The following is a 15,810-nucleotide window of genomic DNA, read 5'->3' as shown; positions in this document are numbered from 1 at the left end:
CTACACAGAGAAACCCTGTCTAGAAACAAAACAAACAAACAAACAAACAAAAAGGATTCACACAGCAACAACTTCCAGGTCAATATCTCGATTTTCAACAAAAAAAAATCTCGATTTTTTTTCAACAGCTACTGAGATCATAGTAGTGACCCAGAGCCATTTCCCAAGCCAAGAAAATCTGAATGTGCCTTTGCATTTGTGTCAAAAATGGTATGACTCTTATAAAGTCTTTTGGAAAAGAATGTGATTAAATAAAATCACTCACGATTCTCCAACGGTGGCGTTCTATTAACATATTGTTTTGTGTACTGACGCGATACTTAGCCACTTACAACTGCCCTGGCTTGGTGTGGTATATTCTACTTTCTTCTTGTTTTTTAAAGGATGACCACCGGGTAACATACAAATTCTGAGTTAGCCATTAGAGGCCATTAAGACAGTTTGTCTGCCTGTCTCCTCCCATGAGTGGATGTTTGTTGGTAATTCTTGAGAATTGTGGTAAATTCTGCTCCCCCCTCCCCCACAGGTCTGAAGCAGCTGTACCTATATTCCGAGCAGAACAAGGGACAAAGCCTTCCAAAAGCGCGGGAGGTGCACGATACTTGTTTAGCACTTATTCACTCAGTGATAGCATTTTTGTTATTGTTGTTTTCCAAGACATGGTTTCTCTGTGTAGCCTTGGCTGTCCTGGACTCGCTTTGTAAACCAGGCTGGCCTTGAACTCACAGAGATCTGCCTGCCTCTGCCTCCCAAGTGCTGGGATTTAAAGGCATGTGCCACCACGCCCGGCCATACACAGATGTATATATATAAAACAAAGAGTTGGGGACCCAAGAGGGAGAGGAGTCATTCTCTTCAATAGCTGCTCTGAAGGGTCTGCTCAGCTGCTGCTGCGGCTAGGTGCTTGATGCTTCTTTCAGACCCAGGCCCCTGTGTCCCACAGTGCTCTGCTGACAGCTCTCTCTGTTTCAGATTGTCCTGTGGGACATCACGGCACACGCAGATCGCATAGAAAACGTTAAGGCAGGTGGCAGCAGAAGTAAAAAGGCCGTTCTCAAGGTGGGCTCTCTCTAGGTTTTCACTTGCTGGATGCTCTTTGTTTCCATTCAAAAGTTTGTCAAAAACATGTATAATAGATTCACCAAGGTTTTAAAGACTCACTTTCTGTGGAGGTGTTCACTAAAAACACAACAAGCTTCATCAGCCAGCACGGGTTTTGTTGTTGACTTTATTATGAAGGAGGCAAATACTTTGTCTGAAGTGATTTTTGTGGAAGGACCCCAGGATGAAAGGACGGAAAGGCTGGGTATCCAGATGCTGCCTCACAGCCCATTAGCTTGGGCACGCCCCTCACCTCTCCAGGAGTTAGTTCGCATGTATAAGATGAAAGGGTGACAGTACTGTCTGATGAAAATGTGCTACGATGGGCTAGCAAGATGGCTCAGTGGGGGGTGGGGGAGTGGAGGGGGAGACATGACACCTGTCACCATGCCTGATGACTTCCGTCCCTGAGATCCACATAGTGGAAGAAAAGATCTGACCCTTATGAGTTATCCTCTGACCTCCACGCTCAAGCGCACACACATACATATGCACGTATACAAAATAAGTTTTGTTTTGTTTTTCCTTTTTTATTTTTTTTTATTTTTTATTAATTTATTCTTGTTACATCTCAATGGTTCTCCGATCCCTTGTATCCTCCCATTCTTCCCTCCCTCCCATTTTCCCCTATTCCACTCCTTGGAATATACCCAGAAGATGCTCCAGCGCACAACAAGAAAATTTGCTCAACTATGTTCATAGCAGCCTTATTCATAATTCATAATAGCCAGAACATGGAAACAGCCTAAGTGTCCATCAGTAAAAGAATGGATAAAGAAACTGTGGTACATATACACTATGGAATACTACTCAGCTATTAAAAACAAGGAATTCCCGAAATTTGTGGATAAATGGATTGAGCTAGAAATGATCATAATGAGTGAGTTAAACCAGAAGCAGAAAGACTCAAATGGTATATACTCACTTATATCTACATATTAGCCCAAGGGGCATGTCCCACGAAAGCCTTCACTTACCAAAATAAGTTTTAAATCTAAAAAAAGTTATGATTCTGTGATACTGTGGATTCCAGTAACAGTAGTGGGTAGAGTAGTTGGTGTCTTCTGAGCACATACCCTCCATGTCACACATCCCCTCCAGCCCCAGATCTCTAGTCTCAGTATCCACAGGTTTCTCACAGAGGGATAGCAGAATGTATGCATCCCTGTATCCATGGAAATGCTCTTCCAAGAATAGACTGGGTCCACAGTCCTTGTGAAACTTAGATACTAAGCTACATTGAAAGGGAGAGTTGGCAAGTCTGTTACTAAATATGTGGTGCACTGAAACACTAATTTGTGTTCCACCTTAACTGGCTCTTTACATTTTAACTGGAACAGCCAGTAGAATTCACCTGTCCTCTCTCTGACTCCTAAATGTAACCTTTCCCCTCCCCCTCTTCCCTAGCCTATGTTTCTCCTTGAACCAGACAGTAATAAAGAAGCAATGTACATCCGACACTGTGCAGTGTCTTCCATAGAAAACGGCCACAGGAAAGTGATCACAGATATCCACTGGCTGCCAGACTCGTTTGAGGTGAGTCTTGATGGCTGTGTGGGTGCTGGGAATCAAACCTGGGTTCTCTAGAAGAGCAGCCAATGCTCTTAAGCAGCAAGCCCTCTCTTCAGCCTGAATTCTGTTATACTCATTTGGTGTGCTTTGGTTTGGTTTGGTTTGGTTTGGTTTGGTTTGGTTTGGTTTGGTTTCATTGAGACGGTGTCCTGTGTGTGGTAGACTGGCTTTGAAATTATTGTGTAAGCCAAGGAAGGCCTTGAATTTCTGATTCTCTGTCTCCACCTCCTAAGTGTTGGGTGTACAGATGTGTGCACCATGTCCGGTGTGTGCCGTGCTGGAGATGAAGCCCAGGGTTCTGGGCACACTTGGCAAACACAGTAGCAACTGAGCTACCCTCAGTCCCTGGCTAGTGTAGAAAACGTGCTTTTTAAGCTCCTGAAATAGTAATAGGGCTTTAGGAGTTGGCTCTCACATCCCCACTGTGCTGTGATAGAGTGCTTTGACAGAAAGCATCTTAGGAGAGGGAAGAGTTTATTCAGCCTTCTCTTCCAAGCCCACCCTTGAGGGACGTCACAGCAGAGACCATGGAGGAGTACATCTTGCAGGCTCCATCATTACAGGCTCCGCAGGCCCATGCTCAGCCAGCTTTCTTACAGAATCACCTCCCTGGGGATGGGTCTCCCAGAATGGATCGGGACCTTCAGGCACCGAGTAATAAGACAATGTCCCACAGACATGCCACAGGCCACCTGGATCTAGGCACTTCCTCCAACAAAGCTTTCCTTTCACTTGTCTCTAGGCTGTGAACTAGTTGACAAGGATACCAGGACAGAGTTCTAAGTCTTTAAGATGCAAAGCCCTGGAGTGATGAATCTCTGAGATCCTCAGGGTGGCCTCAGTAGAGGGAGAGATTCTTTAATTGTCACATCCAATGGAAATGGGCATCCAGCACACAACCAGAAAGGGGTGGGGGGTTGGGGAGTGTCAATCTGGTCTGTGGTTGCCTGGCTGGTGTAATGCCTACACAGCCCTCACTGCAGCTTATTGTCCTCCCCACTCACACCTGCTGGCAGCCCTCCCCCACTCAGCTCTACTGGAAGCCCTTCCCACTCAGCCCTGCTGGAAGCCCTCCCCACTCAGCCCTGCTGATAGCCCTCCCCACTCAGCCCTGCTGGAAGCCCTCCCCACTCAGCCCTGCTGATAGCCCTCCCCACTCAGCCCTGCTGGAAGCCCTCCCCACTCAGCCCTGCTGATAGCCCTCCCCACTCAGCCCTGCTGATAGCCCTCCCCACTCAGCCCTGCTGGAAGCCCTCCCCACTCAGCCCTGCTGATAGCCCTCCCCACTCAGCCCTGCTGATAGCCCTCCCCACTCAGCCCTGCTGGAAGCCCTCCCCACTCAGCCCTGCTGATAGCCCTCCCCACTCAGCCCTGCTGGAAGCCCTCCCCACTCAGCCCTGCTGGAAGCCCTTCCCACTCAGCCCTGCTGGAAGCCCTCCCCACTCAGCCCTGCTGGAAGCCCTCCCCACTCAGCCCTGCTGATAGCCCTCCCCACTCAGCCCTGCTGGAAGCCCTCCCCACTCAGCCCTGCTGGAAGCCCTCCCCACTCAGCCCTGCTGGAAGCCCTCCCCACTCAGCCCTGCTGATAGCACTCCCCACTCAGCCCTGCTGATAGCCCTCCCCACTCAGCCCTGCTGAAAGCCTTCCCCACTCAGCCCTGCTGGAAGTCCTCCCCACTCAGCCCTGCTGATAGCCCTCTCCACTCAGCCCTGCTGACAGCCCTTCCCACTCAACCTTGCTGGAAACTCTCCCGACTCAGCCCTGCTGGAAGCCCCATGCTAGTTTACTCATGAACCATATCAAGCTAATCATGTTTCCATACACGTTGGAGAATGCCACCTTCACAAGTTACACCACATGCTTTAGCCTCCTTAGCAACTAGTTACTGGAGACTTTGGACCTTCTAGGACAGTGAGAGGATCCCGAAGGTCCCTGTGTGCTTGCAGAGTTGTGCCAATAATTAGACTGTGGACACTATCAGCTTCCTTTTTTCTTTTATTTTCCTCTTTTAATTTTGGAGTTTAGTCCTGGCTGTCCTGGAAGACTCTATGTAGAACAGGACTTAAAAGGCTCATGCAAAAAAAAAAAAAAAAAGGTTCATGCTACTGCACATGGCCATCATCAGCTTCCTATTTGAGACTTAGCCCCTTGTCTGTTGATCTTACCAGTTAAACAGTATCCTGAAATCTATATTTGGCTCAACAGCTGATAGTGAAAGAGCCTAAATTGGTAAAACTAGTGAATAATGAGATGATGCATATCCCCTGCATTTTAAAAAACATTTAAAATAATTTGTGAATATGCAGATAAAATTCAGGTCATGTGAACTAAAAAAATATGAGAATCCATATTTATATGCATCCTAATTAAAATCATATAAAATACTTTCATGAATGAAGAACGAAAAGAGTTCCAAGTAGCGCTGTATTTGATCTTAAAACCCAGATTCCAAACCTCTATGGTAGCATTAACAATATTTTAACAAGGTGTTTTTGCCATAGACCGTCTCAGTCGGGTATAGGTCTTTGGTGTCAAGAGTTCTCGAGGTGTCAGTGGGCAGAAAATAGGCAAGTGACAAACAGAGACAAACCCAGAGGTTACTGTTTGAATCTGAGTATATTTTGCAAGTAAATGAGCTAGGTTTTTATACACATTTTGAAACGGGACTGTTTTTTCGTGGTTACATTTTTTCAGTGTTCTCTCATTATGCCAAACATCTGTGAGCCAGGACAGTTTTTTTGTTGTTGTTGTTTTGTTTTTTGTTTTTTTAGTTCTTCTGCCACTATATGGAGCTTACTTAAACACTTTACTTGTAAGTCATAATATGAACTATGATTAATTCTTGGCCATGTTTTTATTAACAAGTGGAACAAAACTTAGTGGTGAACTTGTCTGAATGACCCTTGGCTGCAGTTTTAAGCTAAGGGTCTCCTAGCAACACAGTTACATCTGAAAAGTTCTTGATAAGAAAGTGAAAACAAAGGCAGAAATAGTCAGGATGCTCAAAAACAATGAGAAAAAAGAAGAGCTGTAATCAGTTACTCCTGGCAGGGACATCAGACCTGTTTCTAAGAGGCTCTCCCTTGGGTATGGATCATCGCCTCGGGTTTTGTGGTAATTTTTGTCATACAGACTCCACTGGAGGGGTCGTGACAGTTTTAAAAGAAAAAATTTTGAGGGAAAATAGCTATGAGAAAAATTATTTCTAGATACTCAGAATTTACCTTTGTAGTAATAGATTTTATGCTTTGAAAATCTTACCTATGTAGTTCGGGTGACGTGCCTGTGGATATCGAGGCCAGAGCCAGCCTTAGAGGGGACAAACCTAGTATTGTTAGTTTACAGAATTTTCTTTTCTTAAAAAATTTTTAAACAGATTAACAGAATGGGCTCCGTCTTTGAAAATCGGAGTGGGATAAATTGTCAGCTCGTCACGTGCTCAGCAGACTGGTACGTCTCACTTTCAAGCACCACCTGAAACTCTTCTCACGCCTTGTTCTTTTTACTTTGGATGGTTTCTAAAACCAGTGCTTCCTTAATTAATTAAACCTAATTAACTCTTAATTAACCTAAAGTAACTGAAGGAGCATTGCATAGATAGATTATAGCTGGTTAAGGTATTGCTGCCATTTAAAACAAAACCGACTTTTGACCAGGAGCAGTGTGGCTTGTGCCTTTAATCCCAGCACTCCAGCAGGCCAAGGTCTATGAGTATGAGGCCACATGTGGTCTACGAAGCGAGTTCCAGGCCAACCAGGGCTACAAGGAAACAAAGAGAATCAAACGAGCTTTTATGGGGATGGATTGAAAACAGGAGCTAGCAAGAAGGCTCAGCTGGAAAAAGCCCTTGGCAGAAAAGCTTGACAACCTAAGCTCAACTCCCAGAGCCCAGGATAGAAGAAAAGAGCTGACTCTCAAAAGTTGTCCCCTGACTGTTACACATGCACCACAGCACGTCTGTCCCGGTGCTCAGACACATCGTGCACATGATGATAGTGCCGGGGGTGGTGGTGGTGATGATGATGATGGTGATGATGATGATAGTATAGAAAATTATTTCTGGAAACCAAAAGAGTTAACTGGGCTTTGCTGCAGGCGTCGGGCAGCGCATTATCCATAGTTATTGTGCTTCTTCACATTCCATATTTGTAACTTTATGCTGCACTGATTGCATTCAGTTTATGTCACAGATACGAGGGTTGTCACGTGTACCAGTAAGGCCTCTTAAAAGTACAAGAGCACCTACTTTTCTGATGTGCATCTCTGAAGAGTGTTGTTAGAATTTATTGGCTATATTTGAAGGCTACTCATTTCGATGAAATTCTATATCTACCAGTTTATAGAATTAATAAGCATAACAATGTGGGAAATGTAATATTTGTAAGGAATGCTTACCTAGGCTCCAAATACGAAATAAATTTGCTCTTAAAAACAGCTTTGCAGCTCACAAAGCTCTCAAAAGGCTGAAGCTGAGAGTTAGGGATTAAATTCAGTCTGAGCTTTATGGTGAGGCCCTATATTTTTAAATCTTTGAGGTTGGATATGTCGGTGCACATCTTTAATCCCAGCACTTGGCAGGCAGAGGCAGAATGTTCTCTGTGAATTTGAGGCTAGCCTGGTCTACATGCTGAGTCCCAGGACAGATGGAGCTATGTAGTGAGATTCTGACTCAAAATCAAACAAACAAAAACAAAACAACAAAAAAAAAAACTTTGACCCCAACAGAAATAAAGACACCTTATGCTAGGGGAGCCTATAGGAGCAGAAGCTGTGGGGCAGAAGAGAGGCATTGGTGACTTTAACAACCACCATTAAAATGTATATTTTAATGGATGAGCATATTTTTACACAAGTCCTATCTTGATAAAGCACTTATATTCCTTTTTAAAGTCATCAGTTTCCAAACTGAATCCCCATGTGTTATGAAACACGGTGTAGGAATGCTGACAGTGTACCGGCCCGCGCCCTTGCAGAGGCCCCGGGTTCAGTTCCCAGCACCCACAGGAGACAGCTCACCACCTCTTGCAACATTTGCTCTAGGAAGTCTGAGGCTCTTCTCTGGCCTCCGTGGACAGGACACTCACATGCACAAAGTCACAGGCAGCCACACACGAGCGCACAGAGTTAAAAACCAAATCTTCTAGAAAGTGAAGTGCAGAATGGCCTCATTTTATAAATTTCAGAAACAGTACGCTGTTGCTGTGTCTCCTGTGGTGTCTTGATATTTTGCCTCTCATTTGTTCTTAATTTTTTAAAAAAAATCCACTAATAATGGAATGGGTTTTCTTTTAGCACAATATGTTTTTGGGATATCCGACCTCAAAAACCCCCAAGCACAGCTGCACCTGCAGCTGCAGCTGCAGCTGCAACCACAGGCACAGGCACACCCAACGATAACACAAACTCCCACCAACCAGCGGCAGAGAAGAAGAAAGAAGACACCATTGAAATCCCCTTTGATGTGCCCTCGACTTTCTTGCACCTAGATCTCTCCTGGAAACCCCTGACTAGAGTAAGTGCCGTGGGCTTGGGGCCGCCTTATACACCAAACATTTGGCAGAAATGACACCCATGCTCCCACCCTCCAAATGAAGGTTGTGGCCGGGTGGTGATTCTTTAGTTGCACCTTGATTCCTTGAAAACTGGTAGCTACTTAGGTGCTCCCAGGAAGTTGATTTCCCCCACTTCTGTAGGGAAAAAAATGTGCACGTTTTGGATATCAGTAGTAAGAAATGATACTTATAGGGAACTGAGACGTTATCGAATAAGAAGCCATCTGTATTTAACTTGAGTCAGCAATTCGCCTTTAGGATAATACGGCTGCAGCTGGGGATGGGTACATGTGAGAGGAGGGTGGGGAGGCCTCTTCTTTAGAATGTGTAATTCATATTCCAAACTTAATATGTGCCTCTTCCTTTGATTTATGAATATCACATCGACATTACTGGGTGTTTGCTCCCAGAAAAGGAGCTTGAAGGGGTGAGAATGTTTCTGAAGTAACTGGGAAAGACCAGGAAGGAGAATATTAGAAACTGTCTGGAGTAGGAGCTGGAGAGATGGCTCAGTGGTTAAGAGCAGTTGCTGCTGGGTTCAGTTCCCAGCACCCACATGGTGGCTCACAGCCATTGACTCCAGTTCTGGGGCATCTGTCACCCTCTTTTGACTTCTGTGAGCACCACGCAAGCACACTGTGCACAGACGTACATATGGGCCTAGCGCCCATGCACGTAAAATAAATCTAAAAGAAGGAAAGAAAAGAAGTTGTCCAGGGCAAGATTTACTGAGCTGTGAATAGTTAAAGCACAACAAATGAATATACAAATGCATAGTAAGTGGATAAAGATCCAGAGGGAGAAAACTGGGGAGGTAGCCATGCAGGAGGAAACCTGATGGCCGGTCATCATTCCAGCCATGCATGCATGATGCAGACACAGGGCTACTTCTGTCATTCACGGTAAAGTGTGTCCCCGATGGGAACAGCGACCATCCAGATAATGCGAGATACCTTCCTGAAGCTTCATCCTACTGGGAAACTCAGGGAACAAGAGACTAAAGCATTATCTTATATCACAACTCATAAAAGTGAGCTGTAAAATACAATATAAAACATACAAAAAAAAAAAAAGAAAAAGAAAATAACACTTTGGGACTGGGCAATGTGTCCCCAGGCAAGCTTCCCTTGGTTGCATGGTTTTAGAAATACAGGTTAGAGTTAGGTGTGGTGGCTCACACCGTTAATCCCGGTGCTCAGGGAGGCAGAGGCAGGCAGATTGCTGTGAGTTCAAGGCCAGCCTGGTCTACAAAGTGAGTCAAAAACAGCCAAGATACACAGAGAAACCCTGTCTGGAAAACAAAACAAAATAAAACAAAAGAAATATGGATTAGGTGCTTTTCATGGGGAAAAACAACTGGGATAAATGGGGAGGGGGCAGTATAGGTTTCATATAACCTAGGAGCAGAAGTGACAGGCCAAACAAAACAAAATTTTAAAAAATTTTTTTCAAAAGTTTTCTAAGAATATACCTTTCTTTTATTTTCTTCCAAAAGATAAAACTGTCTAAGGGTGAAACAAACTTAGACCACTGTCCAACCAAGTTGAGCCTGGGCGAAGACCCTCTTCTTTGCAAAATACAAGGTAACTAACTGCTTTGTCTATTAAAAGGGCTTCTTGGAGCATTCCTTTCCATTCGTGTCTAAGGTGAGTTCCTGACTAGAACAGTCTGATTCATGGAAAGAAGTCAGCTAATGAAACCTCCAGGTGGAAGTTCGCCATGAGAGTTTATATCTCTTTATAAGAGAGAGCCTGTACTGAAGCCATCAGGACACAGATGGTGCAAAAGGATACTGATTTGGTTCTGTAATCACTGAGAGAGAGAAAGAGAGAGAGAGAGAGAGAGAGAGAGAGAGAGAGAGAGAGAGAGAGAGAGAGAGAGAGTGAGTCTGTCTATCTGTCTGTCTAGTAAGGTGAGGTAGGGTACAGTTGGGAGGTGTCTAGGAGAGGCTGAGGGCTGGGTGATATGATGTCAGTTGGACACAGCTCAGAGTCATCAGACAAGAGGGAACCCCAACTGAGGAGATGCTCCAATAAGATGGAGCTATAGGCAAGCCTGTAGGGTGTGTTTTAAGATTAGTGATTAACTGGGGGAGGGCCCAGTGCATTGTGGGAGCTGCCATTGCTAGGCTGATTGTCCTGAGCTCTATAAGGAGGCCAAGCTAGCCAATGAGCAGCACCCCTCCTCCCTCCCCCCCCAGGCCCCAATCCCCCCACCAACCTCCACCTCTGCCTCTGCATCAGCTCCTGCCTCTAGGTGGCTGTGCTGTTTCACTTCCCTAACTGCTTTAGAGGATGGACTGTTGTCTGAAAGGGTGAGTGAACAAGTGCTTTTGTTGTCATGCCTCATCAAAACAATAGTAACCATAAAGATGAGGATGTGATAAAAGACAAAACGAAACAAAAACCAACAAACAAACCTGTGTATAGCACTCTGAAATATTCAAAGAACATATAAATAAAAGTTAAGTGAATGAAGCCCACCTGAGGAATGTGATGTGTCCAAAAATAATTTTATAGAATGAAACTTATCTCTGACATAACAGAATAAATGGAAACACAGAGAAACAAATTTCCATAAATTATAACTTTTAAATTAATAGTTACACAGTGACATGATTAAATTAAACTGGATGAAAAGAAAGAAAGAAAAAAAAAAGGAAATTGGTTGTTAAATCTAGCCTGGCTCAACCCATGCTCCTTTGGAGCATGACTGAAGGCTGCACACAAGCTCTCAAAGCTCTAAAAATAAAGGTTAGCTGGAGCTCCTCCCGGAGAGCAAAGCACACTGGGAAGGCACAAGACTGAACAACAATTGAAGTATTTTCATACATTTTCCATGCCCCCAAAAGCTTCTATTGTAACATTTCCAAGGTTTGAGATCTAAGAAAACTTTTTTCTTTCTTTCTTTTCTTTTCTTCACCCCTGCCCCATCCCCCTTTTAGGACCTGTGCTGGGGGGAAAGGGGAACCTGGGTTTGGGGCCATTTTAAAGCCATAGCATGTTTGTTTCCTTTTGGTTGATCTGTTGGATTTAAGAGAAACTGCCAAGTCTTCCCTTCTGCTTTAGATTAGATTATAATTGAGTTCCAGCTGTGGGTCAGGTCTTCTTTCTATGTGGTAAGGGCTGTGCTAATAGCATACCTGTCTTCATTCTGTGGGTCAGGAACTGTGCTAATAGCATACCTGTCTTCATTCCGTGGGTCAGGGACTGTGCTAATATTGCATGTGCCTCCCTTCATCTAACATTCATGAAGGTCTCACCATGAGGCTAATGCAGTGACTAGAACCAGATGCCAATGCTTGCAACTGCCTGCAAGCTGGAAATTTTCATTAATGTCCTGAAATTAGGAAAACCAAGGCCGAGAGATGTTAATGCAACTTATCAAGAGATTGCCTGTGTTAAATATCTTAGTATATTTTTTCTTATTGAGGAGCCCAGGATGGCCTGGAATTCCCCATGTACTCTGAGGTGCCTCCAACTTGCAGCCCCAGCCTTGGAAGTCTTCAAGTTGCAGATGGGAGCATCTGCCCCAGCACCCTATTTTCAAATTGGGTCAACACAAGTAGTCATGAAGATATGAATATTCTATCCAGTTTAGGTATTATTGCACTTTTTACAGTGTGTGGACTTTTTATTGTAGAATAATGGAAATAGGGTATATCGTACATCAGTAAAGAGTTTGGATGATTCACACATGCCCTGCAGGAAACACATCACAGCCACAGTGTTGAGCACATTCCTGGCTCTCACAGAAGTATTCCCCTTGTCATCTGTCCTAACTTCCTGCCACTCCACATTAGTTCGCATCTTGTACAATTTTATATAAATTATTCCGAGCATGCACTTTCATTTCTAGCTGGCTGTTATATTTGTTTGTTTGGAGGAAGCAGCTTCTTACTATGTAGCCCAGGCAGGCCTCACACTCACAATCCCCCTGCCTCAGCTTCCCTCCTGCTAGGATTACAAGTGTGTATTCCCACAGTCAGTGGCTGGCCATTTTTAATCGGGAACAAACATTACTTATGGATTTATCCATGTTATCTATACCCCTGGTTCATTCATTTTCATTACAGACAGCATAGTTTGCTTCTCTGTTGCTGTGATAAAACTCCAGGGCCAAAAGCACCTTGGGGAGGAACGTCCAGCATCCAAAGCAGCCAGAGTAGGAACCCATGGCAAGCACCTGAAGGTGGGAACCCCAGAGGCATGCTGCTTACCAGGCCCATGATTAGCCAGTTTCCTGTACTGCCCACACCCACCTGCCTAGGGATGGTACCGCCCACAGTAGGCAATTAATAAAATGCCCTAGAGACATGCCCAAGTGTCCTTCTGCTGGGGCCAATGTTTCAGCTGAAGAGTCAAGTTGACAGCAGGATTAGTCATCACACTGACTAATATTTCACTGTATGGCCACACCCCATTAGTAGTGTCCCTGTGTGCTCATTTATCAATTGGTTCTTTTGTGCATTGTAAATGTTGGCATTGCAAGCTAAGACATCTTTGCCTAACCCGTGGCTGTAAACCTTTTTCCTAAGCATTTTCCAGTGTTTTTCCTTCAGACTTACAGTCTCTTCTGAGTTTACTTTTATACAAGTTATGGACCCAGCTTCTTGTTATAGGTGTGTTCCTGTTGGAAACACTGTCCTTTGTCCACTGGCTGATGTGCGCATTTATCAAAAGTCACTTGCCCAGGCTGGGTATGGTAGATAACACCTATAACCCTAGCACTTGGGAGACCTCAACAGGGAGATGGCTTCAAGTTCAGGGCCACTGTGGGCTACATAGTGAGTTCCAAGCCAGCCTGGGCTATAAAACAACAAAAGTCACTTCTCTGACTATTTAAGTATACTGATAACATTTGCCTATGTGACAAACAAGGCCAAATTCTGTCAAAAGCTTTTTCTGCATCCTTTGAGATGATTTTATATTGTGGAGAAATCAGGGGATGCTTTTATACATGTTATATATTTATGTACATATATTTTACCTTTTTAAGTATGTTTACATGGTCAAGCATATTACTCTTTAAAGATCTTTTGCATTACATTTTCACTGTTTTTTGCAAGTGTTTGCCTGGATGTGCTGGTGTACTTAGAGGTCAGAGGAGAACAATTGTGTTTACTTGTGGTCCTCTTTCACCCAAGAAGCTTCTACACATCATATACATACATACATACATACATACATACATACATACATACATACATGATTATATATAATATATGACATAAAAATCAAGTATTTACTGATAATAAAGCACAAACAAACATTTTTAAAACAAGCCTTTGGTGTGTGGTAAGTATGCACACATAAATATAAAATGTGGCAGTTTATCAAAGATGAAAACAAAATTGCCTGTTGAGAAGACAGATGTGTTTATTTCTTTAACACAATACAAACAGTTGAGGAATAATAGTAGAAAAGTACTGAAATATTTTACCTTCCATAACAAAACCATCGTGTTTGCATAAGAGTAGAAAGCTTTGAATGTACAGTTAAAAAAAAAACCACTATAACTCACAGCGTACAAATCCGAGCCCAAGGGTCTCCAGCAGCGTTTGTTGGTGTCAAGTGGCAGGACAGTATTGGAAATACAAGATGTGACTGTTGTGTGTTGGGGACCAAGGCTGCACTGAAGCCACATGTCACAGGCAACATAGGCGAGCACTGCAGGAAATGCTCAAATTATGCATTTGATCTTGAATTGCTTTTTTCCAGTTTTCATTCAAAGACCCTCTTTTGGGTGGGAGGTTGAGCCAGGATCCCCCTTGTGTGTTCTTGGCTGTCCTGAAGCGCATTATACAAGCCAACTCACAGAGCGCTACCTGCCTCTGCTGAGGCTAAAGGTGTGTGACTTCTGTTGAATTTTGGTGGTACCCACCCCCAGGCTCAGATACGATGCAGGGTCATGACCCCAACTCCAAGAAGCTAACAATACAAGCATGCTCCCATCTGTGAGGGATGTGTTCCGACACCTACAATACTGACTCAAAACACAGAAGCACAGGTTTACTCCATAAAAGAGACAAAGTGAGAAGTTAACAGTCCTATTAAGAAAGTACAGATTTATGACTGTATCCTGGAATAAAAAGTCCATGAATCAGTCCCTGGAAGTACTGGATTGTGTTTCCGGCTTTTTACTTGAAAGTATTTTTTACAGCTTCTCTTGGGTGCATCCAAATTACCAGCACCACTGTTTTCGCATTTTGGGGCCATTAGTAAGTTAAAAAGGGGCTCACAAGGTGGGTGGGTGGGTGTCACTTGAGCTTAAGTACAGCAGCCCTACAGCAGCCTGTGTGAGGACCAAGGTGGCTAAGTGGCTAATGGGCAGCCGGCATGCGCAGGATGGAAGTGCAGCCAGACGGTGCAGGGTCTCATCGTTCTAAGGAGACTGCCATGCAACTAGAATTCAAAAGTTCATCATTTCTAACATTTTCCATTTACTGTTTCCTGACATCAGTTGACCTTGACTAACTAACTGAAACTGCAGAAGGTGAAGCCACAGACTGGAAGTCACCTTGCTGGATCCCAGTCTCCTGGTTGTCGCAACTGCTGAGGGAAAGGCACATGATCTTCTGAGGATTCGTGCCTTTTGTCTAACTCTCTTTACAGTCCTTCAGCTGTTGCTTCAAATATTTTGAAGTTCTGTCTTTAGACACAAATTCTAAAATTAATTTTCTCTTCTTCTTCTTCTTCTTCTTCTTCTTCTTCTTCTTCTTCTTCTTCTTCTTCTTCTTTTTCTCTTCTTGTTCTTTTTCTTTTGTTTTCTTTTTTTGAGACAAGGTTTCTCAGTGTAGTCTTGGCTGTGCTGGACTCACATTGTAGACCAGGCTGGCCTTGAATTCACAGAGATCCACCTGCCTCTGCCTCCTGAGTGCTGGGATTAAAGGCGTGCACCACCAACGCCCAGCTCTCTCTTCTTCTTCTTGTTCTTGTTGTTGTTGTTATTATTATTATTATTATTATTATTATTATTATTATTATTATCCTTCTTCTTGTTGTTTTTCTTCTTCTTCTATGCTGCTGGGACGTGAACTTAGGGCTTCATACACTATGTTCATGGTACATTCAATAAGTATTTTTTAAACTCCCACAAAGTCCCAGGCTCTGAGAACACAACTGTGAAAAACACGGGTCTTGGGGCTGGAGAGATGGCTTAGCTTTCAAGAGCATTTACTGCTTCTCTATAGGAGCCTGGGTCAGTTCACAGCACCCATGTCATCTGGCTCCCAACTGCCTAACTCCAGGGACAGAGGCTTTGACACCCTCTTCTGGACTCAGTGAGCATCTGCACTTGCATGTGCACATACCCATATGCACATAACTTAAAATAATAAACATTTTCTAAAAGATGTTTTTCACAGAGCTAATATTCTGGTGGGACAGATAGAAAATACATTTACATTCACTTAAGGAAAGGCCTACTTAAAATGGGCAGCTTGTAGAACATCCTTATTTCCTTTCTGGACTATGTGATTTTTATATATTATTCTTAAAGAAAAGCATTTGTGATAAAGTATGCCATAGAAGAGCTAGACACGCTCCAAGCAGAGACCAAGCAGACTGTCCTGATGTTCATGTTG

At 43.8% G+C, this 15,810-nt stretch overlaps 1 protein-coding gene across 1 annotated transcript in view; it reads left to right on the top strand.

Moving 5' to 3' along the window:
* DNAI3 (dynein axonemal intermediate chain 3) overlaps positions 1-15,810 on the top strand; it is a 60,420-nt gene that overhangs the window by 24,423 nt on the left and 20,187 nt on the right. Inside the window, exons 12-16 of the mRNA XM_084756371.1 lie at positions 973-1,059; positions 2,509-2,637; positions 6,050-6,123; positions 7,966-8,185; positions 9,721-9,808. Coding sequence (XP_084612497.1) covers positions 973-1,059; positions 2,509-2,637; positions 6,050-6,123; positions 7,966-8,185; positions 9,721-9,808 — 598 coding nt within the window. The remainder of the gene's footprint in view (positions 1-972; positions 1,060-2,508; positions 2,638-6,049; positions 6,124-7,965; positions 8,186-9,720; positions 9,809-15,810) is intronic.

This window comes from Acomys minous (assembly GCF_964271855.1).
Source record: "Acomys minous genome assembly, chromosome: 14".
NCBI lineage: Eukaryota > Metazoa > Chordata > Mammalia > Rodentia > Muridae > Acomys > Acomys minous.
Note: the sequence above shows the minus strand (reverse complement) of the source record. Positions and strands in the feature narration are given on the sequence as shown.